The sequence below is a fragment of the Arachis hypogaea genome, chromosome 3 (assembly GCF_003086295.3).
Source record: "Arachis hypogaea cultivar Tifrunner chromosome 3, arahy.Tifrunner.gnm2.J5K5, whole genome shotgun sequence".
Classification (NCBI taxonomy): Eukaryota; Viridiplantae; Streptophyta; class Magnoliopsida; order Fabales; family Fabaceae; genus Arachis; species Arachis hypogaea.
This window is the reverse complement of record NC_092038.1, coordinates 25,651,883-25,677,956: the sequence shown is the minus strand read 5'-3', so window position 1 is coordinate 25,677,956 and position 26,074 is coordinate 25,651,883. Positions and strand designations below refer to the sequence as shown.

The window sequence follows — 26,074 nt, the reverse complement described above, 5'->3', positions numbered from 1 at the left end:
CAACTATCTATGTATGGTGTACACTGTGCCTCGCATGGAATTGGACAGGAAAATACTCCTCCTAATTATGCAAGACTTTCTACATCAGAGATAAGATCTAAATCTTTTACTCTACGAACGGATCCCTCATTGACAAGAACTCTACTGTCCGTGTTAACAAATAGTACGTATAATTAATGATTGTCAAATGATTCATACACCAATATTTAACAAAAAGTATACTTCATCGGAAATTATTTATATAACATAGATTTATTACAATTCTAGCACACTCCAATGTACAAGGACCTGCCAATAATGTAACTGAAGTCGTTTCGCAAAATCAGCTTCCATCATACTGCGGTTCCCACAGATCGTGCCTAACAGAAAGGTAATTTAGAAAAGATGATCATCATTATTATATTCTTTTCTTTCCTATAGTGTCTAACATTTAATTGAATAAAATTGAACTTTTTGTAAAGAAGTTCTACTATAATTAGGGTACAAAAAAGATAATCTTCCTCTGTTGTTGCTTTGGTGGCTATTAATTTGGCACAACTTTATGAAGATGTAAATTTATCGACTGTTAGGATGCACCCATTAAGCGGTGACATACAAAGTGGCCAAAATGTTGACCTTTTTGTTGATGATGAAGGTAATTTCTCATTATATCAAGAATTTAAGTTTGTAGTTTGCAAGAGATATGAATTATTAGTGATACATCAACATATATATTTGTATTTTTTATAATTTTTATTTATTGTAGTTTTGAATAGTTATGATGATTCAATGTTGGATGTGGATATGGAAGATAATTTTATACCATCCTCAGAAACCTTAGACAGTATGTAAAAATTTTATCTGTATGTTTATTTGCATCTTTGTGTACATCATGGACTAAATTGTATCGGTATGACAACTGAGTATCTAAAGAGAGTTCATTCGACAGATGTCTGAGATATAGGAAATCCTATTTATCAATGTCAACACTGTAAAGCATGGATGTGGTCTGGAGAAAGGCTTGCTAAATCCAAACAGTCGTCCCAACCAAAGTTTTAATATGCTGTATGGAAGGAAAGATCCAGCTTCCTCTACTTTCTGTACCTCCTGATGAGCTCATTCAGCTTCATATTGGAGGAGATCAAAGAAGTATTCATTTCCTAAAAAATATAAGGACATTTAATTCAATGTTTTGTTTTACATCAATAGCCGAAAAAATTGACCGTGGGGTGAACAATAGGACTGCTTCTCCAATTTTTAAGCTTGGTGATCAAAACTACCATAGCATTGGTAGCTTACCTCCTCTTGATAGTTTGCGACCAACATTTGCCCAACTATATATCTATGACACAGAAAATGAGATTGATAATCGAATAGGCACACTTCGGTAATTTTCATGCAACCAGTCAAACTTTTTAGTTATTTCTTATCTGTGAGAAAAAATAACATAAATTTTATTGTTTTTTTTTTCACAGTTCCAATGGAGCTATAAATGAGCGGGATAGGAAAATTGTGGCAATATTAAGAAACATGCTTGACAAATATAATAGTTTGGCAAAGAGTTTTCGCTATGCAAGAGATAAATACCAACAGAAAAATTGCATAAACATAAAGTTTAAAGGACTACAGATGGCAGGACATACAACTTGCCATCTGCATCTGAAGTGGCTGCATTGATTGTTGGCGATGTCGAACAACTTAGCAAAGATAGAGATATTATTATAGAGAGTCAATCTAGAAAGCTCTAGCAGATTGATATTTTTCATCCATCTTATTTAGCCTTGCAATATCCATTGTTGTTTCCGTATAGGGAGGATAGATTTCGTTTGGATATTGCAATATCAGATTCTATTTTCACTAGGCCTACAAAGAAAAACAAAACAATCACTTTGCGATAATTCTTGCTTTTTACTACAGAAAGGATGGGTGAATCTCCGTTAATTATGAGATCAAAGAGATTATTCCAACAGTTTTTGGTAGATGCCTACACAATGGTGAAATCAGAGAGGTTAAAATTTTTTAGGTGTAAACAACCATAGTTGAGGGTTGATAAATACAAATGTCTGCATGAAAGTCTTATAAACGGGGATGTAGATGCTGCAAGGCTTGGCAAAAGAATCATTCTTCCCAGTACTTTTACCAGTGGACTGATGAGCGGATAATTTATACGCTTTTTGGCATTGTTTTTAGTATGTTTTTAGTATGTTTTAGTTAGTTTTTATTATATTTTTATTAGTTTTTAGTTAAAAATCACTTTTCTGGACTTTACTATGAGTTTGCGTGTTTTTCTGTAATTTCAGGTATTTTCTGGCTGAAATTGAGGGACCTGAGCAAAAATCTGATTCAAAGGCTGAAAAGGACTGCAGATGCTGTTGGATTCTTACCTCCCTGCACTCGAAGTGGATTTTCTGGAGCTATAGAAGCCCAATTGGCGCTCTCTCAACTGCGTTGGAAAGTAGACATCTTGGGCTTTTCAGCAATGTATAATAGTCCATACTTTGCCCGAGATTTAATGGCCCAAACAGGCGTTCCAAGTCAGCTCAAGAATTCTGGCGTAAAACGCCGGAACTGGCACAAGAATGGGAGTTAAACGCCCAAACTGGCATAAAAGCTGGCGTTTAACTCCAAGAGAAGTCTCTACAAGAAAATGCTTCAATGTTCATCCCAAGCACACACCAAGTGGGCCCGGAAGTGGATTTTTTTGTCATTTACTCATCTTTGTAAACCCTAAGCTACTAGTTCTCTACAAATAGGACCTTCTGCTATTGTATTTACATCTTTTGATCATGTTTTTATGATTGAACCCTCTTTGAGAGGCTGGACATTCGGCCATGCCTAGACCTTGTTCTTATGTATTTTCAACGGTGGAGTTTCTACACACCATAGATTAAGGTGTGGAGCTCTGCTGTACCTCGAGTATTAATGCAATTACTATTGTTCTTCTATTCAATTCAGCTTATTCTTGTTCTAAGATATCACTTGTTCCTCAACTTGATGAATGTGATGATTCGTGACACTCATCATCATTCTCACCTATGAACGTGTGCCTGACAACCACCTCCGTTCTACCTTAGATTGAGTGGATATCTCTTGGATTTCTTAATCAGAATCTTCGTGGTATAAGCTAGAATTGATGGCGGCATTCTTGAGAATCCGGAAGGTCTAAACCTTGTCTGTGGTATTCTGAGTAGGATGCAAGGATTGAATGACTGTGACGAGCTTCAAACTCGCGATTGTGGGGCATTAGTGACAGACGCAAAAGAATCACTGGATTCTATTCCGACATGATCAAGAACCAACAGCTGAATAGCCGTGCTGTGACAGAGCACGTTGAACATTTTCACTGAGAGGACGGGACTGTAGCCATTGACAACGGTGATACCCAACATACAGCTTGCCATGGAAATGAGTAAGAAGGATTGGATGAAGACAGTAGGAAAGTAGAGAGACGGAAGGGACAAAGCATCTCCATATGCTTATCTGAAATTCTCACCAATGAATTACATAAGTATCTCTATCTTTATTTTATGCTTTATTCATAAATCATCTATAACCATTTGAATCTGCCTGACTGAGATTTACAAGATGACCATAGCTTGCTTCATACCAACAATCTCCGTGGGATCGACCCTTACTCGCGTAAGGTTTATTACTTGGACGACCCAGTGCACTTGCTGGTTAGTTGTGCGAAGTTGTGATAAAGAGTTGAGATTGCAATTGAGCGTACCATGTTGATGGCGCCATTGATGATCACAATTTCGTGCACCATGGACCTAGGTATATGATGAATAATTGTAAAGATGCATTTGCAATTTGCAGATATGCAGGATATCCTAGCTATTTTATCACCATGACCTATAACCCTGAATGGGATGAGATAAAAAGAGAAGTGACTCCCATTGGATTGAAGGTAGAAGACCGTCCTGGTATATTGTGTCGAGTTTTCAAGATCAAGCTTGATGGTTTGATTGATGACCTAAAGGAGGAAAAAATCTTTGGCAAAATTTTGGGATGTAAGTCTGTGTTTATGCAACGCTTTATTAAAATCTTATGTTGTAATGCTTTGCTTATTTGTCTTTTTTAATTTTCAGACGTTTGCACTGTAGAGTTTCAAAAGAGAGGGCTTCTGCATGCACATATCTTTTTATTCATGAGTAACGAGTTCAAGCCACAAACACCAGATGACATAGACAAACATATAATAGTTGAGATTCCTGATGAAAATGAAAGGCCAAATCTACATAGAGCTGTTCAAAATTACATGGTACATGGTCCATGTGGTCCGTACAACAAGAATTCACCTTGCATGAAGAATGGATCCTGTTCAAAGTTCTATCCTAAAGAGTTTAGACAGCGAACACTCATTGATGAGGCCGGATTTTCCAAATATAGGCGTATTGATAACGGTCGAACAGTGAAGAAAAGGGAATGTGCACTAGACAATAAGTTCACTGTTTCGTATAATGCAGAATTGTTGCTCAAGTTCGGGTGCCACATAAATGTGGAATACACATGCCAAATAAGTTCTATTAAGTATCTATTCAAGTATGTACACAAGGATAATGACCGTGTAACAGCTACTCTATACAATGCTGGTGATCCGTCAGAAGCCACACAAGTTGTTGACGAAATTAGGAATTACTATGATTCTAGGTATATTTCGGCATGTGAGGCAGTCTGACATCTATTTGGATACGAAATCTAAGAGAAAGAACCATTTGTGATTAGACTTCCATTCCATTTGGAGGATGAGCAACCTGTGGTTTCTGGTGAAACTTCTAATGTGAATGATATCGTCGAAAGAGCAATATCTCATAAGTCCATGTTTTTGGGATGGATGGCGGCGAACATGTCATATATTTATACTCGAAGTCTGACTTATGCTGACTTTCCAACCAAGTTTGTTTGGAAGGACGATTCTTCAAAGTGGTTTTCTCGAAAGAAAGACTTCACAACTGGAAGGTTAACTCATGTACCTACAGGTAATGACGAGTTTATATTCAACTTTGATCTTACTTATTTAATGATTTAAATTTAAAATCTTAACAGCCTATACCCCACGTCCATTTTATTCAATTTATCTACACTAGAAAATAAATGTTCAAATAACTTTCAACAGTTATAATCTGTAGATTATACAATTTTTTATTTTTCTATATTTTTTAGGAAAATTATTCTTATGCGGATGTGTAACTACATAATAATTAAAATAGTGTAGCTTAATCCATTTAACAACTTAAAAGTGAGATTTTAACCAAGTTTTTTACAGCAAATACCGAAAAATATTACCAACAACTTCTCTTGAATACTCAAAGAGGATGTATGAGTTTTCGAGATATATGAACAGTAGGAGGAACAATTTATGCTACGTATAAAGATGCATGCTTCGCCCTTGGACTCTTGCAGGATGACAAAGTAATTCATTGATGCAATTAAGGAAGCAATCTCATGGGCCTCAGGATCATATGTTAGGAGGTTATTTGTCATTCTATTAACATCCAACAATATCTCAAGACCAGAACATGTCTGGGATAGATGTTGGCATGAACTCTCAGATGATATTTTGTATCGACAGAGAGCCGTGATGAACATGAGGGGTGAATTTTTATTAATTACAATGATAAAAGTTCTTTCTTATTGATTATTTTTAGTTTGATTGAATTTTTACAGTATCGTATAATATGCAGAGTTAATAATGTCAGATGATGAGATTAAGCAATTGTGCATAATGGATATAGACAAGATCTTACATTCCTATGGTAAAACCTTGAAAGACTATCCTCCTATGCCTTTAACAACTGAAGTTGATAGTTCTTTGTTAACCGAAAGGGTTATTAGGGAAGAGCTAAACTTTAACAGGGATGATTTAAAGAAAAATGCATCAGACATATTAGCCATCGCAACACCTGAGCAGAGATATGCATTCGATAAAATTGTTATAGCTGTGTATTGTGATGAAGGAGATTTTTTCTTTGTGTATGGTCTTGGGGGTACTGGAAAAACATTTCTTTGGAACCTTATGTCTGCTGAGATTCGCTCAAGGGGTGATATAGTGTTAAACGTTGCTTTGAGTGGTATTGCATCTTTACTTCTTCTCAATGGAAGAACGGCACACTCAATGTTCAAAATACCGCTGAATATAACTGAGAATTCTGTATGTAACATCAAACCTGGTTCCCCTCAAGCAATGTTGCTGTTGAAAGCCAAACTTATAATTTGGGATGAGGCTCCAATGGTTAGTAGGTACTGCTATGAAGCGCTTGATAAATGCTTGATTGATATCATGAGGTGTTCTCCAACATATAGCAAAGATTTGCGCTTTGGAGGAAAAGTGGTTGTACTAAGTGGAGACTTTAGACAAATTCTTCCTGTCATTCCATGAGGATCGAGACAAGATATGGTTCATTCAGCCGTGAATTCATCTTACCTTTGGAAGTTTTGTCAGGTGCTCAAACTAACAAAAAATATGAGAGTCTCTTTAGGGACGACTGCTTCAGATCAAGATGAGATAGAGCAATTTGGTGAGTGGTTATTGAAAGGTGGTGATGGTCTAATAGATGACAATATGGATGGTGAATCTGAGATATGTCTTTCAAGAGATATTGTTATTTCTTCTTCGGACCAGGCATTTGATGAGTTGGTTCATTTTTCTTATCCAATTATTTTGGAGAACATGTCCTCAAAATATTTTTTCAAAGCAAGAACTATATTGACTCCCACGCTAGACATCGTTGAAGAAGTCAACAACCATCTGATGGCTATCATTCCTGTAGGAAAAAATTATATCTTAGTTCAGATTTCATTTGTATGGAATAAGGAAATATGGAGAGTCAACTAGATTTCTATGATCCTGAATTACTGAATAGCATAAATTGCTCTGGTTTGCCTCCACATAAATTAATACTCAAGGTTAGTGTTCCGGTGATGTTACTGAGGAATATTAACCAATCCAGTGGTCTTTGTAATGGTACAAGGCTACAAGTTAGGAAGCTTGGAAATCATGTCATAGAATGTGAAGTCTTAACGGGTAACAATGTTGGTCATATTGCTTTGATTCTAAGAATAAATATGGTACCAACAAATGAAACCGTCCCAGTTAGATTCTAACAAAGACAGTTTCCCATAATAGTATCATTTGCCATGGCAATTAATAAGTCTCAGGGACAAATTTTATCTCATGTTGGATTGTACTTGCTCAAACCAGTTTTTACACATGGACAACAATATGTGGCACTTTCAAGAGTTAAGAGTAAAAAAGGTTTAAAAATTTTACTTATGAATCATGTAGGAATGTCTGCAAATTTAACCATCAATATTGTTTATAGAGAAGTCTTTGAAAAAATAGTATTCTAATGTAAATATTTTAATTTTATTTTAAATTCTGTATCAGTGTATAATTATTTTACCTTAAAAAATATACAATAATTATTATTCATTTTTTTAAGTTAAACTTTGATTTTGATAATAATTTTATAAATTTCTTAAAATAATAATTATTTTATATTTTTATTTTAAATATCGAAGTATATAATTTTTTTTATTTTTATAAATTTTTTCGTACTGAGCACGGGTCCATATACTAGTTAAGTGTAAAAATTCGATTTTTATATAATAGAATAAATTTAAAATAGAAGAGCCAAAAAGATTTAGGGTTTATTTCATTTTTTCTGCTTTTAGTACTTCTCTTCTAAAACATTTAAACAACACGTTTTAAGAGAATTTTAAGAATTGGTCGGTTTTTTGTTCGATTCGATCAACCAATTTTTTTATTTGCTAGCAATTTCAATGGGTAATGATTTTTTATGTTGACCGAATCGGATTTTTTATTGGTTCTTAGTTCAATTGACCGATTCAATTGGATTTTTAAAACATTGCTTTTATGATTGGCAACTCCAAATAATGAGATACATTAATATAATTTTGCTTCATAAAATTAGTTTGTGAAATTAATTTATGAGAATAAATTTAACTCTAATTTTATCTATTTTTACGAAAAACAATGCTATTTAAAAAAAAAAGAGATTTTAAATTTTATATTATTTTTTATGAGATAATGAGATCTTTTCATCATCTATATCGTTAACTAGTAATAAAAATGATTTAGTTGATATATGAGTGATAAGTTTGGACATTAAGAATCTGTTTGAAAAGTTCTAAAAGTAATTTTTTTAGTTTTTGATTTATAAAAAGTAGTAGTATTAATGTCTGGTGCAATTTTCAAAACCAAATTGCGGCTTTCTAAGAAGTTATTTAAGAGATTATAAAGAAGTTAAAAAAATGACTTCTCTCATAATACTACTATTTTTTACCATATTTTTATAAAATAAGCACTTTTAGAATTAAAGTCTAAATACAAAATAACTTATTTATAAGTTATTTTTAATATAGTCATTTATTGTTTAAGATATTTTTTTAAAAGTAACTTAATTAAGTTATTTAACCAAAAATGTCATGCTATCATTATCAAATCAAAACTTATTTATTTTTGTTCATTCAAACTAGATAATATCATTTTGACGTCAGATTATAAGATATAACGAAAATCAATAAATACATAATAGCATTAAGAGAAAATATTAGGAGACAATAATTTTAGTATACAACGTGTACAATAGAGATAAAATAAAAAAATTAAATTATAATTAATAACTAAATTTTTGATTAATTTCAAATTTTAAATTTTAAAAAATTAGGATTAACAATTAAACGTTTAAATACGTACAGTTACTCAACATCTCATCAAAATTTTACACCTATTAGTGTCTGATGTTGATGCCACAGCAACCTCCGGCCGACCGTTCTGCTGTCGCCGCGTGGTTCTGGCTGACCAAAACTGCACGTGGTCTCTCCATTGGCGTATCAAATTCCTTGGCAGGTCCTTTCTCTCTTCCCCGTCGCCGTGGCCACTTCTGGTTACCGCGCAACTAGCAACCGTTCAATGCTGCACCTGGATCCTGGCAGCCGTGCTCAGATTCAACTCGCACCTAATGGCCTTCGTAAACGTTCCGTTACGGTCAGAAAGTAACTGAACTTCGTCGTTAATTTTCAGGAGGTCGTTTTTCCACACCTTCATCACGAATGCGTCGCACGCGATTCTGTCCATGTCTTTTGCCTTCAGCTCCGCTTACGGTTGGACGTGCTTCTGCAAGCAAGTTGGTGTGAAGGCTTCTGAGACGGCAAAAATGATGGCTTTTTTGCTCTTCGCTGGGTCGGAGATGATGGTGGTTTGAACCTCCCCGGCGTCATTTAGGTAGGAGAAGGTCGCTTCCGGAAAATTTGAGATAGATCTAAATCCAACAAACAATCATCTAAATATCTATTAAAATAAACATCCGATTACCTAATGAAATGAACATCTAGCATTTATTAATTATATATACTTAAACTAACCATATTTGTAAAAATTACAATAACCATCCGCCAACTTATTGAACTGAACATCCATCAATAGGCACGTGAGGAAAAAGCATGGATGGGAAAGACATGGGTGCAGCTGTGGGGTTGTGGGGTTAAAATTTAAAATTTAAAATTGGGAGATTTAAAATTTGAAATTGAAATTTAATGTTTATTTTGTCATATATTTTGAAAAAATTGGTAGTAGATAGAAAATAGATATGTCTAAAATGAACTCAACACTTATGTGTTTATTGAATGTGCCACATTTATATAAACTATTAGATTTTATTAAATTAAAATCAAAGGCTAATATAAAAGAAGAGTATTGATGGGCTCTAATAAATACAGAATATCATAGTACATAAATAAATACTTTAAATGACAATACTTTAAAACACAATATTTTAAATGGTAACAAAATCTTTTATTCTTAAATAATTAAATATAAAATATATAAATACGAAATATCTGTATATTTTTTTATTTATTAAAAATAATTATTATACAAATATTTTTATAATATTAAAAATTTATATTAAAATAATATTTTAAATTATAACATAAAAATATAAAATAATTAAAATTTTATTTTATATTACTTAACAAATAATTAGATTATTATATTCAAAATTTATTAACTAATTATTTTTATTAAAGATATTATTATATAATATAATTTTTTATTAAAATATTTTTAAAATATAATTTATTTAAAATATTATATATAATACATGATATATATACATAGATTATACAATTCTATATATACGTAAATTATATTTTAAAAATATTTTTATAAAAAATTATATTATACAATAATATCTTTAATAAAAGTAGTTAGTTAATAAATTTTGAATATAATAATTTAATTATTTGTCAAGTAATATAAAATAAAATTTTAATTATTTTATATTTTAATATTACAATTTAAAATATTGTTTTAATATAATTTTAACATTATAAAAAATTTTGTATAATAATTAATTTTAATAAATAAAAAATATTTAGATATTTTGTATTTATATATTTTATATTTAATTATTTAAGAATAAAAGATTCTATTGTAATTTAAAATATTGTGTATTAAAGTATTGTTATTTGAAGCATTTATTTATGTACTATAATATTCTGTATTTATTAGAGTCTATTAATACTCTTCTTTTATATTAGTATTTAATTTTAATTTAATAAAATCTAATAATTTATATAAATATGGCATATTTAATAATCACATAAGTGTTGAGCTTATTTTAAATATATCTGTAAAAAATAATTAAAATTTGAAAATGAGAGTAAAAATTTTTTGTTATTAAAATTTAGGAAATTTTTTTATTTTTCAATCCACCGTGAACTAATAAATCAGTTCATTAGTTCATTATATACATTATTAAAATTCTTCATTTTCTCCTCAGCGGAATACTAGCATTAAAGAATCACTAGGAGTATTCGAGTCATTATAATGTGGGTAATTTACCTAATTAAATAAATTGTGTGATATCTATATACACAAAATAGAAATTTATTACGTACATGTACAATTTCATTTTTATATAAACCGTGGGAGCTAACCACAGTTTTTAGTTTTAACGTAAAGCGTTGGAGGCTAGGAGGGTTTATGGTTGGAAGAGATTGGGCATAATCCGTAACTACCTACCACGGATTAGGAAGAGAACGTAAACCATTATTCCAACTCTCATTTTTGTTTATCACTTTAATCCATAACTACCATTGTGTTAATTTTGAGTTATTAAAAATTTGCTAAAGAAATTTTTTCTTCTTCTTTGATTTAGATATCTAGATGTATACCTATTATATAAATCCTTATTATTTTTCAGACTTACTTGTTAAGTCATATTTTATTGCTTTCAGACAAAATTTAAGATATCAAATATTCAGATTTTTTGTTAATCAAATTATAAAATTTGTCAACAATTATAAAAAAATAATATCAAATATTTTATATCTTCTTAAAAGAGTAATATTATATGGACATTACTATTTTAGCTATTATTAACATATACAATTGAATATAAAAATATTATATTATTATTGAATATCTTCTCTATTCTTAACACTTATTTGTAATAATTCTTAATATTTCTCTAGATCTAATATGTCAACTTCTATATCTCTAACTAATAAAATTATTAAGATTTTCTTAAAATTTTATTTAATTTCAAAACAAAATTGTAATTTTATATTTTTTATTTTTTCCTAATATTTATAAGAAATTAATTTTTATGTTTTTTAAATTATAAATTTGAGATAAAAAATAAAAATTTTAATAAATAATAAATTATTAATAAATAAAAAAATAAAAATTTTATAAGTTATTTATTTTTTAATATATAGAATACTAAATATTTAAGATAATTTAAGTATGATACTAAAATTATTATGTTGTTATTATATGTAACAATTAAGATTAAAATTTATAAATATTTATAAATTTATTTATTTTTTTAATCTTATTTAATTTGAAACAGATATAAAAATTTAAATTTAAAGAACGATTTTTCTTGCATAATTTTAATTGCTAATTTTTTTAATTTTATATTTAATATGTTAAATCATATTTTGTTCTATTATTTTTTAAAAAAAAAATTATTTTCATTTTCATTATTTTTTATTATTTTCCATACACATATTTATCATTACTTTTTTTAATTAAGTAAAATAAAGATAAGTAAAGAGTATTACATGTACTCATAGAATAAAGAAAAAGACGACATGAGTAGAAGTTATCTGTAGAATAAAAAAATAACTGTACAAAGAACAAAAAAAACTAATAATTACATTTTTGACCAAATTTTAAAACGACAATTATATTAAACACTATTTATCAATAAGATTGAGATGAAAAAATGGAAATTGGATACCAAACTCTCCTATTCCTTTTATATATTGTTATAGATTGTTATTGTTAGTAGAATTATTCCTGTTGGTATTGTTGTTATTTCTATTGTGACAATAATCTCTTCACCAGCTTGAATCTCACTCACATACATATATAGAATTTTTCTTCTCATAAACCGTTGCGGCTAATAAAGGTTTATGCCTACTCAAATTCCTTCATAAACCATTGCTGCTTACTATGTGCATCTGCTTTCCTTAGTAAACCGCAGTAGTTTGCTATGGTTTATGATACATTTCATTCACGAGTAAACCGTGTCTAGTAGCCACGGTTTATATATTAAACATAAAAATGCACATGCATGTAAGAAATTTTTGTTTTGTGTTTATAGATAAAGAATTCACTCGATTTATTTAATTAGGTAGATTGCCCTTATAATGTAATATTGTATATGTACTATACTTTGTACACTTGTTTAATTAACATTTCAAGAACGATTGATTATGTGATTGTGTGAGTGTTAAGACACATTATAATCTAGAATTCACTTACGGTTCAGTAGTTTGTCAACCAGAGTAATTTGTTTTATGCCAAATTATTTTAGATTGTAATTTATGGCTATGGTTGTTTAACTCGAGAGATATTTTTTTTTTAAATAATAAAACCCAATCAATATTGGTCAAACGGAAGAATATTATACTTTTTCGTGGTAAACCTTATATCTTTGTCAAAATGAGTTGAATATTCAAATTCTTATAATAAGTACATAAACTAATTGATTCATAAACTTTAAATTTTAAATGTGACTATGCATGATTAGATTTGAGAGTCTAATAATTAGTATATATGATAAATAAGATAATAGTGTAAGATTTCTAGTAATTTATCTCTTTGATAATTAATACTCTATATAGTATATGCATGTTATAACCTATAAAAAAAATCAATCATGCTAAATGTATATTTTATCAACTATTAAAATTAGTTATTAACATAAAATATATATTAAAATATAAAATATATATTAAAAATAATTAAATTATATATATTTATGTATAAATATATGATAATTAATTTTAATAGTTAATATTAATGTATAAATAATATTTTTTAAAAAATATATATACACTCGTCGAATTCTCTTAATGATTAATAAATTCATTACATGCAACTTCCAAAAGAGATTAGATAAATGTGTTCTTAAGTAACAATATCGATACAAATGTACGCTTCTTTAACTGAAAACAGATAGTAATTCAAATCCAACCGATCCAAATTAAACTGCCCATTTAATTCAATCTAAATCGAAAATCGATTAAAATCGCATTAATTTGAATTTGATTGGATTCTGTTTTTTGCAAACCACTGAATTAGATTGGATTTCAGATCTATTTTTCATAACTGATCCAATCCAATCCAAACTGCAATGTGCTATAATATTATTATTTTATTATTATATTTACAATTATACTTATAATATGTTTAATTTGTTATACATTTTTCTATTATTCATGTATTATATTATTTAATAAATATTTTATGTTCAAAATATTATTTATTTATTTATTTTAACTAATCTATAATTTTATTTCTATTTTTATGTTATCATTAGCTTTTAAGACTTGTTATGTCATTGTTAGTTATTTAAAATTTGATGGTGAGATTTGTTATATGTATTTAATTTTTTTTATTTAAAAAATCGCAAATCCAAATCGATTTAAACTGTTTATAATCGGATCGGATCGAATTTTCATAAAAAATTCATCCAATCCAAACTACACTGCACATAAATTAAACGTTCTGATCGAATGACTTTTTTCTTAAAACCGAACTAAATCGCACCGTTAACACCCTAGTAAACATGAGCTCCTAGTACGCTCCTATTATTGGGCGGATACTCCCATCAAGACCTTCCAACGTCCTTGTTTAAAAGACGTTGATGTGTCATGCGTTGATTAGTGTATTTATAAAATCGGTTAATTCAATTTTTAGATTTGTTTTGACCCGGCCGGTTTACATAACCTGGACTGGGTCATTTTTTTTTTTTACTTTGGTAAACGACGTCGTTTAAAACCCTAGCCCTCACCGGCTCACCGTCACCGTCTCCTCCCTCAACAATCAACATCACCTTCTCACTAAAGCTGAGCCCTCTCATCTCTATCACCGTGGCTCAGTGGCTCTCGCACAAGCTCTTTCCCTCTCTCGACTCCGGTCTCTCTACTGTCTCCGGTGTCGCACTCAAGCTCGTCGTCCCTCTTTGTGTCATCAGTCATCACCGTCTCGCACTCAGTCGCGCTCGCGCGCCTTTCCTGCCCTCCTCGTCGTCGGCGGCAGAAGCAGCAGGTCCCGGGACTGGTCATCGTCGTCGCTCCCTGTCTCGTCACCGTCTCACACTAAATCCCGCGCCTTTGTTGCCTTTGTTGCGCTTGTCGCCGGCGGCGGCAGAAGCAACAGGTTCCTGGGCTGATCGTCGTTGTTGTCTTCTTGCTTCGACTCTCGCCATCAACTTCCTCCTCACTGTCAGCTTCCTCCCTGCCGTCAGCTTCCTTCCCAGAAGCTGGTTTCCGATTTGGTGAGTTCCAACAAATTCTCCTGTTATTTCTTTTTTAATTTTGTTACTGTAATTTATCAATGCACTTTGATTTTGTTGCTGAGAATATCACTGAACTAGATTTTCTGTTGCTGAAAATCATCACTGACATGAATTTGTTATTGATTATCATCACTAAACCTTGAATAATTTGTTATTGAGCTGAAATTTTCTATTTACATTGTGATTGGATTGAACCTAACTAGTTGTGACCATATGTATACTTCAGTCTAGAAGTTGGATTAATGGTTTATTTGGATAGATATGTCTTGGGGATGCTATACAGTGCTTGTAAAAGTTGTTGCTGCAAGCATAAAATTTAATATTAATTTGTTACTCCTTTATATTCTTATATAAAGAATTACAATGGTAGCTTCAGCATTGTGTGTGAGCATATTATGTATTGAGATATTTTGGTGATTAGCTAACATACTGTTTGGAGTCTATCTAAAGGTAGAGGAGGCAGGATAATTGTTTTTTTGAACTTTATTCAGGCATGTTCTTTGGTTGTTGACATGAAGCTCTGTCCATTAAGCTCTAATGGATTTTTATTTTTAATAGTTTATTATTTTAGTACACAATTAATTTTAACATTATGTCAACATTTTCAAGAAATCAATTGCCTTTATCTTAAATAATGTGTTCTGTATCCTAAATACACTAAGGGACAGTACAAAGGCAACAGAGCATAGGAGTGCATTCAACAAATACAATATAAGGGGTCTGTCTCGATGCCTGAATTGGTTGAATTTGTTATTGATTATCGTCACTAAACTTTGAATTTGTTGTTGTTTTACTCAAATAATTACTTAAGTAAATCTTTTTGTTGCTGAAAGTCATCACTGAGTTGAATTTGTTAGTGATTGAACTTTGAATCTGTAGTTGTCTTGCTGAATAATCAGAGTTAATTTTTTTTGTTGCTAAAAATCATGAGTTGAATTTGTTATTAATTATCATGACTGAACCTTGAATTTGTTGCTGTCTTTGCTCAAATAATCACCTAGCTCCTTTAAACTTTTACAGCATGACTTTGCAGTTAATTATTTTGTACTGTGTTCCTTCATCATTTATAGCTTGTGCCTTTGAATCAAATGAAAAGATTTGTCAATGAAATCTCCCTGCAAAAATGAAGGTGGCAGCAGCTCCAAAGAGATTGAAGATCCCTCACATCCATTGCTGCAACACAGGCAAGCAGCTTTGAATAGAGTGAAAGGCTCACTTGACTGCTCTCAATTGGAGATTAACTGGCATTTAGATCCGTGGTGATTCCACCATTCTATGTATTTTAATGAATTAATAACAAAATATTGAAAAGATTGGCGAAACATAGGCCAAATATTTAATATCAACTGTACTATAGGCATGATTCATTGTTGTAGTAGAAGTTATCTGTGATGTATTATCTTGAGGAAGCTTATCCTCTTATAGCAAATATTAAATTCATACATGTAATCAAAGTATGATCTTTGTCAAATACATTTGAACTTTTCCCGTCAATTTTCATTAGTTTTAATCAAAATTCTAGTATATATAGATTGATTCATTTGCGAAATATAAAAACAGAATCATATGAAGCATGTAACATTATTAGTTCAATTCAAAATGATACATGATTCTCGTTCACGGTGTTAGCTTGTCATTTAGTTGGGGAAGAAGTGAAGAACTATAAAAACTCCTTTTTGTTTTTAGGTTCCAACAATGCTCATCATCAAATAGAAATTCAGAATAAATTGTATTAAGAATCAGGATAAATATGTTCTCTTCTCTTTATCAATTATAAGTTTATAACAACAACATGAGTACTAGTCTTTTTTAAAAGAACCAACTAAAAAAAGAAAATATAACATAATCAAAATAAAATGAGTCAAGGCAACACCAAATCACATGAATTGCTGCAAGTTCTTCTTTAATATCTACATTGCATATACGAAACTTCAAGATACAAATATGCATGACAATGATAAATTCAAATTCTAACAATGGCACAAGATTAGTTGTTTACACAGAAATTCACTAATTTTGTACTTCAAATTCAACAATGGCACAAGAGGCACACCCACTGAGCAATTTTGTTTAATCATCCTTAACTGTTTGAAAACAACAACACAAGTAATAGAGCTTCTTCAGCAACAGCATCCACAATCATCTCATCATTATCATCATTAATCACCAAAACTAATCAGCACCCTTAATAACATTCTTGCTATAATAATGGTTCCAATCTTCTTCATCAGCATTCCTTTGTCTTCAATCCCCACATTCCATCAAGTTCAGAAGACACACACTAAATAAATTCACAAAAGACTTACCGGAAGGAAGAGCAGCGAACGGCAAAGAGGCTGACGGACGAGCTGCGACAAAGACAGGCAAAAATGCTGCTGCAATGGCGATGAAGACGGGGCTGGAGGTGGCGACATTCAGGATGCGATGAGGGAAGATGACTATTCTGTCTCAGCCCTCAGGCGGAGACGGCGACTTTGCGATGAGGCTGTGAGAGTGAGAGACCGCGACGCTAAGAGGGGAGAACCGGCAAGAAGGAAAAAAAAAACCAAAATAAACCGTTTATGATCACAAATAAAAAAGAAAAAAAAAAACTGTTAAAGATCAACCGTGTTTTGGTTTGATTAATGCTACATGTCGAGTATTAAATGGTAGAAGTAATGTGTCTTAAAAAAAAAGATGTTTCTTGTATCTTTATTTAAGTGGTGTCATATTAGATATTACGTTGGAATTCTAATTCTTGATACAGATCCATCCGACAAAATCTAACATAAGGCACATGAAAAAACTGCCTCATATATGCAACAAATTCGTGCTCATGCTCTAAGAGGTCATGAACCCGATGACACATTAATTTATTAAAAACAATTTGATAAATGTAATAAATAATAAATAACAAGAAGCAGAAATTACAATTTGAACTATTAAAATTGGTGGTCTTCCAACTAAATGCATACTCTCCGACTCTCTTCATCACTACTATACAAACTATATATATATGTGCCGATGTTAGAACCAAACCAAACTTTTTCTTCTTCTTTGTCATCGTATTGTCTCATCACACTGGCACTTTGATAGCCACAAATGGTTATTAGAAATTAATAAAAGAAAATATACATGATTGTGAAGAGATTAATTAGCGTTTAGAAGTAGCTCAATCGAGATTCAGTGGATTTTCCATTGGTTTGGCGGCGAGGAGTTCCAATCTCACATGCATTGACTCTGGAAGCAAACCTGAGCGAGCAAAGTGACTCACCAAGTGAAGATGGGTCTGGTGAGATGTTCACAAACATTAGTGTCTTTGAGTCTCCTCCTAGACATGGCTGTTTAATAAGAAAATGTTAACAAAGGAATCATCATTACCATTTCATTAAGCATTATCTAGAAATAAATTAGAAATAGGATTACAACTTACAAGTAGAAGAACCAAAAACAATAAAGAAGTTATTAACTTGCAAATACAAAAATATTGCTTGTTATGTAATAAACTAATAACAATTAAAATAATTCAAAATTCATTTCTAAAAGGTATATTTCGACAAAAAGAAACTTGAGAGAGAGGTTGTATAGAGCTTTTAACCCTGAACATGGCAAGTTCTTTAATGGGGTGAAGAATATATTGTTGTATCTTGATGGACCTTGCACTAATATATAATTTAGAGAGAATTAATGACATGTTTTTAACATTTTAGAAAATCTAACTTTCGCCTAATATTATTTTTTGATTAAGGTTATCTTAGTGATTAAGTTTTTGATAGTTAACTTTAATTATTTATGGGCGAAACATGCAATTTCCAAAATAATTAATGTTGGTGACAAATCGTAATATCAGATTTTAAAAACATCATTTTTAGATGGAATATTCTTTTAAGAGGTCCATTGAAGACAAATTCCCTTGAACATTACCAAAAGAATCAGGGGTATACACTGCTATTTTGACAAAATTGCCATGGATATTTTTTAAAAATGAAACTGGCTCAGCATTTAATGCATGTGTTTTTCTGTCTTCTATCATCTCTCAAAAGACGAAACGGATCCTGTTTTAACTTTTTCTCTCAAAGTACATCTCAAATAACTGAGAAACTTTAAAAATACTTATCGAAACTAGTACATTTCTTTGAACCAGCACAACGAACTTGCTCAATATACATGTTATGTAAAATTTGGAAAAGGGTTATGTTAGGTAACTAATAATTTTTTTGAACAACATGAACAACTATCAATCAAATCAAAACATACTACACCTCCAAGTTACCCACCTAAATCTTAATATTAGAATAACTATCCGCACACCTAGTGAAATGAACATCAAATATATCCATTGTTCACACTGTTTAGTATTTTCATTGTCTACCTGTACTTTTCCTTTGGAAAATGGTACGTGAAAGAAGAATTACCTGAAGTAGATAAGTAAGCTTTGAGTTCCTGAAAGGCACGTGATCCTCCTTCTTTGCCAAGGCAAATATTACATCACTCAAAGACGACAAACTTTTGTTGATTGCCTATATATATCAAAATAAATGAGAAAAACTTTCTTGAAATTACCCTTTTACCCTAAATTTTAAACATTAAATCTTAAACCTTAACCTTAAATCATAAACTCTAAATCCTAAATTCTAAACACTAAATCCTAACCCTAAACCCTAAACTCTCTAAAAAGTGGGAGTTAAAAAAGTAATTTTACAATAAAGAAAAAAAAAGTTGGCTAATGTTAGCTCATTTAAAGTTGATTCCCTATACTTATTTACCAAAGGCAAATATACAAGCACAAGAAAAATAAAATAAAAATGCCATGGCTACACATACCTGAGTTTCTTTTAACCTATCCCCAGTTGAGCCACTCTTTGATAGACGCTCACTACCAGCAAGATCAATAAGATTCAGAACACCTTGCACTTGTTGTTCAGTGCTCTAGCAGAAAAACAATGCAGTTTGCATATGATGGAATCAGGTAATGTAAGATGAAGAATAGAATGTAAAACATGATTTTGATTAATTTGTTACAGAGAAACATTTAATGTATATATACATACCTCATTTACACCATATATTCTAAGGGTGAATACAAAATGACTTCTTGATGATTGTTCATTCATCTGGGTCTTTCCCACCGACCTAAAAGGAGAAAACATGAAAATTCAATATAGTTCAAATTGATATCGAAAGGCAAAGTATTTTGACTTCTAAGAGAAAATATTGATTATTGTTGCACTAGAATCAAACTAAATTACATTGGCTTCCCTAAGATTAGGCAATATTGCATACAACTCCCTCAATTTGTAAAAGTACACACTAGCTTCCTCTAAAGTTTAGACGACACTACGCTGTATATTGTAAAATGTGACACCGACTTCGATATTGCTTTGTGAAATGTGACACTGACCACCTTGTAATTTTCCATTTCCCTTTATCTCATTCACACAATAAAAGTTGTTGCCTATATTAATCAACTACTATGACATTATAATGCAATCAACTAAAGTGGCAAGCTAATTGACATTTAACAGTTTGTTGATGTAATGATTAATGATAGTTGCAAAACACAGCAGAATAGGACAAAAACTGGAACCTAATTTACCTGCTATTTGCGGCTTGGTTCAATAGAAATGCAACCTCTCTAGCACTCTGAACATCGACTACTGTGAGATCAGAAACATGTGTATTTCCACTTGTATCATGTTTAATTGTATACTGTTTTCCAGGAGTACCATTCTCTTGGCGTGTTGTAGATAGCAGATCACGAATTGTTTCGTTGTATATTTCCAACATCGACACCTGTAAAATATTACAATGAAAGAATACTCAGCATCTAAGTTTAGAAAACAAATGATGGACATTGCAATGATGGGAGAAGTTAAGAAAATACTTGATGTTACCTACCTGCATTTCATATTTCCAGCCTTGAGGCTGCTGAGACTGTTTTGTTTGAAATATTTGTTCTAATGAACGAGGTATCAAGCCCTTTTCTTCAGGATGTCCAGGCCTGCCCATCATTGTATAGGTTTTCCCTGATCCTGTTTGACCATAGGCAAAGATGCAAACCTGAAAAAGAAAACATGATGTAGAACCTGGTAGTCAAAATACTGGTTGAAAAATTTAATACCTATCAAGAAGTCGAGTTATGAGGTGAAATCAGTAGAATCTCACCCTCTTAACTGACTTCTTTTGTTGAATTACAGAAAATAGAAACAAAAACAGAATTGGAAATACAAGATAGGAAATTGTAGAACCCATAGACTCTCCTGGGTTCTCGGCATAAGGAGCTCCTTGGCCTCTATTTCTATTTTTAGGAAATTCTGGTCTGTCCTCTCCTCCTTTCCTGTTAGGTTTTGTAATGCTGCCTTCTAGTTAAAATAATTCACTCACATGCTTTAATCGTTCTTGTCAATGAGCATACCTGTAATGACAGCTTGCTCATTCCCTACCTACAGTTCCTTGTCTCATCTGTTGTCTAGAATAATTAAAAAGTAAAGGAGGAACATTCCCATCCCTAAGGATGGACCCATGCTGTCTCTCTTTTATCTTCTATTTCTTTTAAAGCATTACTTTTCTCAGGGTATGCGACACATTATCGTATTATTTGCTCTAAGGAATTGCTTTCACAGTTAGAGTAGCGGTTAGATTAAGTCCTCCCCTCATCAATTATAAACATTTATGTATACAGGAAGAGGATCAACCAATTGAGAGAGGAGTGACTTCAAGACTAAAGTCATGTGATTTCATGAATGACTTTTATTTGGCCCGATTTCTCCTCTCCTCTCATTCTCATATAAAACCAATCAACCCACTAGAACATCTCTATGTGTATGATATACATACCAATTTGTGAACATGCATATTAGAAAAATGCAACTTCCGGCATCTAATCCACTAGGACTGAGGTGTTACACAACAAAGTTAGGTCAGAATCTAAGAATCCAGATAAAGAAGGATAGTTGGAATGCACAATATAGTCTCTAAATTTTTTTCTTTTTTTTCTCTCGAAATTGAGAAGCAATTATGTGTCAGTTATTTATATATAATTTGAGAAGAGATGTAGCATAACGAAGCAAATAACAGAAGAACTTAAAAGTTACCTTATAACCATCAAGAGCACTTTGTACAAGCTGTGAAATTTCTACGAAAACTTCTTCTTGTGATGCCTCTGGTGCAAAAACTTTATCAAAGGTGAAAGAATGTTTTTGGCCTGCGAATAAAAAGAGTAACACGAGGTGACAATGTGTAAAACGAGCTTACAAAAATAAGAGAAAGAATAACTTCAGTGTCATCACCACAAAAGAGTTACCATTTTGAGCTAGGTCAATGCCTCTTCCACAAGCTTCCATTGATGTTGGATAACTGAAGATCTTGCCTTCTGAACTACAACTTTCATCGGGCAACAATGGCCTCACTCGACAGAAAACACGAATGTTCCCTTTTAATTCCTGTTAAAATGGTGATTACTAAGGTATGGATACTTTTACTGTCAGAAAACAAATATTTTGGCTCAGTGAATTACCAAAATGGTATTGTGTAATTTTTTCCGCAGCATCTCCCCTTCTATAAGTTTATATTCTGCATCCACTAAGCGTTGTTGTAACTCATTTACGAATTTCTGTTGCCCTTCATATTCAGTCCTTGTCTCAATTACTGATATATCAGACACCTGATAATTAAAACAAGCAATAAATAAGATACATAAAGATTATCACTAAAATGTAACATAAAGATTAGAGTGAAATACTAAAATTATCCAACAAAATTCATGTTGCTACCAAAATTACTCATGGTAGAACAAAATTCACCTGGTATACCCGAAAGGCTTGATTCATTTGACAAATCTAGCTAAGAAGTGGGTAATTTTGGTACCTAAAGAATATCATCTAATGTGTATGTCAAGGAATAATTCTCTCAAAAACTTTAAAGCTGTTAGGTGAAGGTTCATGAATGAATTTACATCCACACACTCCTCACCCAAGAGCACTCTGGGCTTTGATGTTTAGACAGTCCATTGACTGAATCAGCACTTGATAAAGCATGGAATTTGTTTCGAAAACCTCATGTCTTCTTACCTGCAGTTTCTTCTCTGCAGTTGCTAGCTGCTCATGCAATTCCTTTATCTGCATATCTTTCAAAGAACATTTTGCCTGTGCAGGAAATTTGCCATCTCGTGACTCCAAAAACCAAAAAAAAAATGATGAATTTTGAAACAAAAGGAAAATTATGTCTTTAAACCAACCTCTAGTTCATTCGCTTTTAAAGTCAACTTGTCCAGTTCAGAAGATGAGTTTTCAGTAGATTCTTTAACTTTCTCTAATTCAGAACTCAGCATTTGCACTTGAGACAGTTGTCGGTCTCGTTCTTCTCTTACTTGTTGCAACTCTCCTCTAAGAGAAGCAACTTCACTAGCTAGAACATCCTTCTGTTTTACAGCCTCTTCTTGAGAAGCCTATAAAATGAATGCAGGAAATTGAATAGTATTTTAGTTGCAAGTTAACAACTAAGGGACAAAAGTACAAACACAAGAAAGAAAACAAAATCAAGTTCAATAAAATTACTTAGAATTTTCATGAAGGATGGTAATAAGAAATCCCAAACCCACAAATGTTTATGCTTAAAGTTTGTATAAATAATAGAAAACAATAATATAAGTAAATAAACTTTTGAAACTCTAAAATCTTTTGCAGATAAGCACTTTCAGTCTCTCCACTGGTTCTATCTACTATAGAGAACATCTTTGCCAATATGAGTATATGACTCTAGATCAAATGGTTTCCACCAACATAGAGTGTCATAAATCACCCCAGATTTGCAAAATGTTACTCATGTTAGCATCATTAAAATTTCTTGAATGTCTTAAGATTATATAGAAATCAGTCTACAACCTTTAGAACAAAGATTCAAAAAGAAATAAATTTCCCTTTCTCGAGTGTTATTTTTCTAAAAACTAAGGAAAGAAAATCCTAATTTCTAAATAAGTAAATTATAGCAATTTGCTCATGTTTCTGGGGGCGGAAACAGAATTACCTCTATGCTTCCTTACCATTGAACAGTTATAACCATTTAATGAACAATGGCAATTTGTGTAACCCAATAAATAAGGGGGGAAAATTAATTCCCTTAAGAATTTAGTCCAATTAGTAATCCCCCATTTACAAATGAACCAAAATCTAAAACTTCTTTACAAATGAATCACATAACATTTGAGACCCCTACTAGCAACATTTTAAGTAAGCCAGCTTCAAAATAAGGATGTAAATAGTAAGATATGCTCTATATGAAGTACAGGAGCAGTAACCAACACCACGGGAGGAGAAAAAGAAAACGATTTAGTAAATCATAAAATTCTTCTTAAACAATTTTCCTTGTCAACAAAGTTTCCAGATTTCACCTTTTAGATGGTTACTGAAAGGCATTTCATGCATATACTAAAACTGCAAATATTCCCTTTATACATATATTCTACTTTAACTCCAAACTGGAAATGTTCACATGTGAAACAAACTCACAATGGACAATGTAAGTTGACCCCTTAACATGGTGATATTCTCCACCACAGTAGCCTTTTCTTTCTCAACGCGTTTAAGTTCATCTTCAACTGTTGAAAGCTCTGTATGAAGTTTTCCATTATACTGTTGTAAGCTTGTTATGTAATCCTGTAACCGCTTATACATCTCGTTGAGCGACGATATCTGCAAAAACACATCGATGAAGACATTGGTACATTAGTATAGATCCTGAAATGATTTTGGGAAAATAGATGAAGTGGAATTAAATTACCTTCTGATTTGCACTTTGGATCTCTCTTTGTGCTCTCCCAAGGTCCTCAGACAAAGTGGTATGTGACCTCTCGATGTTAATCCTGGACTCCCGCTCTTTCTCAAGAGATTCAGCTGCAGCCTTGTATGTAAAAAGATAATCGAAGAAAAGAATTTGTTATTGGCATTTCCTTAGCATACAACATTCTCTGTTATCACAATTTAAAACTCAATCCACTTGAAAATCTTTCTTACCGCCCTTTCTGTTTCTTCCTTGATCAACTTTTCTTGTAAATTAGTGCAGTTCCGTCTCATTTCTGTGATAATTGAGTTCAGTTCGTCTTCCTTGATTTTTAGCAGCAACTCTGTTATCAGATGCATCGAACCACATCAGTACTCGAATCCATTGAGATTTATTCAAAAACCAAAGTGGATAGTAAAAATGAAATTAGCCTACCAATTTCCATGCATTTTTGCTGTGTTAGTTCCAATGAGTTCTTCAACCTCTCCTGTTCCAGTGAGTAGCTCATCTCAATGTCTTGGAACCATCTTATGCAAACCTTAAGCCTTTTTATATAATCAATCATATTTTCACATCTTTCCTAGAAAAAATAACACTTAATGTTAACATATGAAATCAAGCAATAATTCAAGTAATACCATGTATCTAGCACATCAATTTACAAAATGATAACCACTTTGATCTGAAATCCAGATAAGCAATTGACACAACAGGTAATTATAATTATAATGATCAAATTAGCTCAATTAAATTTCACTAACCTTATAATTGAATCTGTCTTTCCTTTTGGCTTTCTCATTTAAGAGTGCTTCCACATCCTCTCTTGTGAACTCTATTATGCCATAGTCTGATCCAGCATTGCTTGGTGGAGCACTACCAGGAGTAAGATCATGGCCACCACCAACACCATTCACAAGTGAAAAAGCTTGCCTTGATCTTCCATTAATGGGAGTCCCCACCATTGTTTCACCTCCAACTTGTTCTTGCCCTTTGTCTATTAGCATCTCATCAACCTCAAAGTTCTGAAAATATCCTCAACCAACACAAAAAAGAAGATCACGCATTTTCTCAAACATGAAGACTGCACTGAAAGAAAGAAAAGAATGAGAGAAGGAACAAAAGAACCCATGATTGGGAATGAAACAAAGAAGGTACCTTTGAAGAAGGTGTTGGAGGAGAGGATGTGAGTGAAAATGGAGGCCTGTTCTGGGTTTTTGTGACCATTTTTTGAAGCAGAAAATAGAAACACAGTTAGATGAAGAGGCACAAGAAAGAGAGAGGAAGAGGAAGAGAGAGAGAGAGAGCAATGTGTATAGTGTTGTAGACTTGTAGTAGTGTTTGTTTGTGTGTATTTCTCAGCGTAAAACTGTAAATAGTTTTGTGGGGCCATTGATTGCATTGAAAGCTAACAATATATCAAAACCGTTGCTTTAGCAGGCAGGAAGATTGATGACGATCCACGAACACAAAAACAAAAATAGAGGGGAACTTTTTTT

At 31.9% G+C, this 26,074-nt stretch overlaps 2 protein-coding genes and 1 long non-coding RNA gene across 5 annotated transcripts; 2 read left to right on the top strand and 1 right to left on the bottom strand.

Annotated features, from left to right (window-relative positions):
• The first annotated feature begins 570 nt into the window (after positions 1-570).
• LOC140183345 (uncharacterized) lies at positions 571-6,361 on the top strand. The gene is made up of 7 exons (XM_072231754.1): positions 571-634; positions 746-823; positions 1,189-1,366; positions 3,799-3,992; positions 4,071-4,632; positions 4,708-4,961; positions 5,667-6,361. Exons 1-7 carry the CDS (start codon positions 571-573, stop codon positions 6,359-6,361), a joined length of 2,025 nt encoding a protein of 674 aa, XP_072087855.1.
• Positions 6,362-14,189: 7,828 nt separating this feature from the next.
• LOC112789957 (uncharacterized) lies at positions 14,190-16,316 on the top strand. The gene is made up of 2 exons (XR_003196458.3): positions 14,190-14,801; positions 15,893-16,316. It is a non-coding gene; the product is annotated as an uncharacterized lncRNA (long non-coding RNA).
• A 1,301-nt stretch (positions 16,317-17,617) lies between these two features.
• Positions 17,618-25,920, bottom strand: LOC112789955 (kinesin-like protein KIN-14N). 3 transcript variants are annotated; one of them, XM_025832143.3, is made up of 17 exons: positions 25,734-25,920; positions 25,340-25,600; positions 25,014-25,158; positions 24,812-24,921; positions 24,579-24,698; positions 24,308-24,490; positions 23,038-23,247; positions 22,871-22,945; positions 22,318-22,464; positions 22,105-22,243; positions 21,896-22,005; positions 20,700-20,861; positions 20,398-20,594; positions 19,853-19,934; positions 19,626-19,730; positions 19,217-19,321; positions 17,618-18,142 (listed from the first exon to the last, which is right to left on the bottom strand). In XM_025832143.3, the coding sequence occupies exons 1-17, from the start codon at positions 25,800-25,802 to the stop codon at positions 17,963-17,965; spliced, it is 2,400 nt and encodes a 799-aa protein (XP_025687928.1). In that variant the 5' UTR covers positions 25,803-25,920; the 3' UTR covers positions 17,618-17,962. The 3 variants fall into 3 exon arrangements, with proteins under 3 accessions (XP_025687928.1, XP_025687929.1, XP_025687930.1); XM_025832144.3 differs by having other exon boundaries at positions 25,340-25,664; positions 25,734-25,918; XM_025832145.3 differs by having other exon boundaries at positions 25,340-25,659; positions 25,734-25,883.
• Positions 25,921-26,074: the final 154 nt, after the last annotated feature.

What these genes read in the sequence shown, in the direction of transcription:
- LOC140183345 (XM_072231754.1), top strand. Translation starts at nt 571, where the DNA reads ATGCACCCATTAAGCGGTGACATACAAAGTGGCCAAAATGTTGACCTT. An exon ending in ATCCTCAGAAACCTTAGACA is followed by an intron (nt 824 to 1,188) that starts GTATGTAAAAAT and finishes TTACATCAATAG; the next exon opens with CCGAAAAAATTGACCGTGGG. An exon ending in AGGAATTACTATGATTCTAG is followed by an intron (nt 4,633 to 4,707) that starts GTATATTTCGGC and finishes ATTTGTGATTAG; the next exon opens with ACTTCCATTCCATTTGGAGG.
- LOC112789955 (XM_025832143.3), bottom strand. Translation starts at nt 25,802, where the DNA reads ATGGTCACAAAAACCCAGAACAGGCCTCCATTTTCACTCACATCCTCT. An exon ending in AAGACAGATTCAATTATAAG is followed by an intron (nt 25,159 to 25,339) that starts GTTAGTGAAATT and finishes TATTTTTTCTAG; the next exon opens with GAAAGATGTGAAAATATGAT. An exon ending in AGCTTACTTATCTACTTCAG is followed by an intron (nt 18,143 to 19,216) that starts GTAATTCTTCTT and finishes CTTATTAAACAG; the next exon opens with CCATGTCTAGGAGGAGACTC.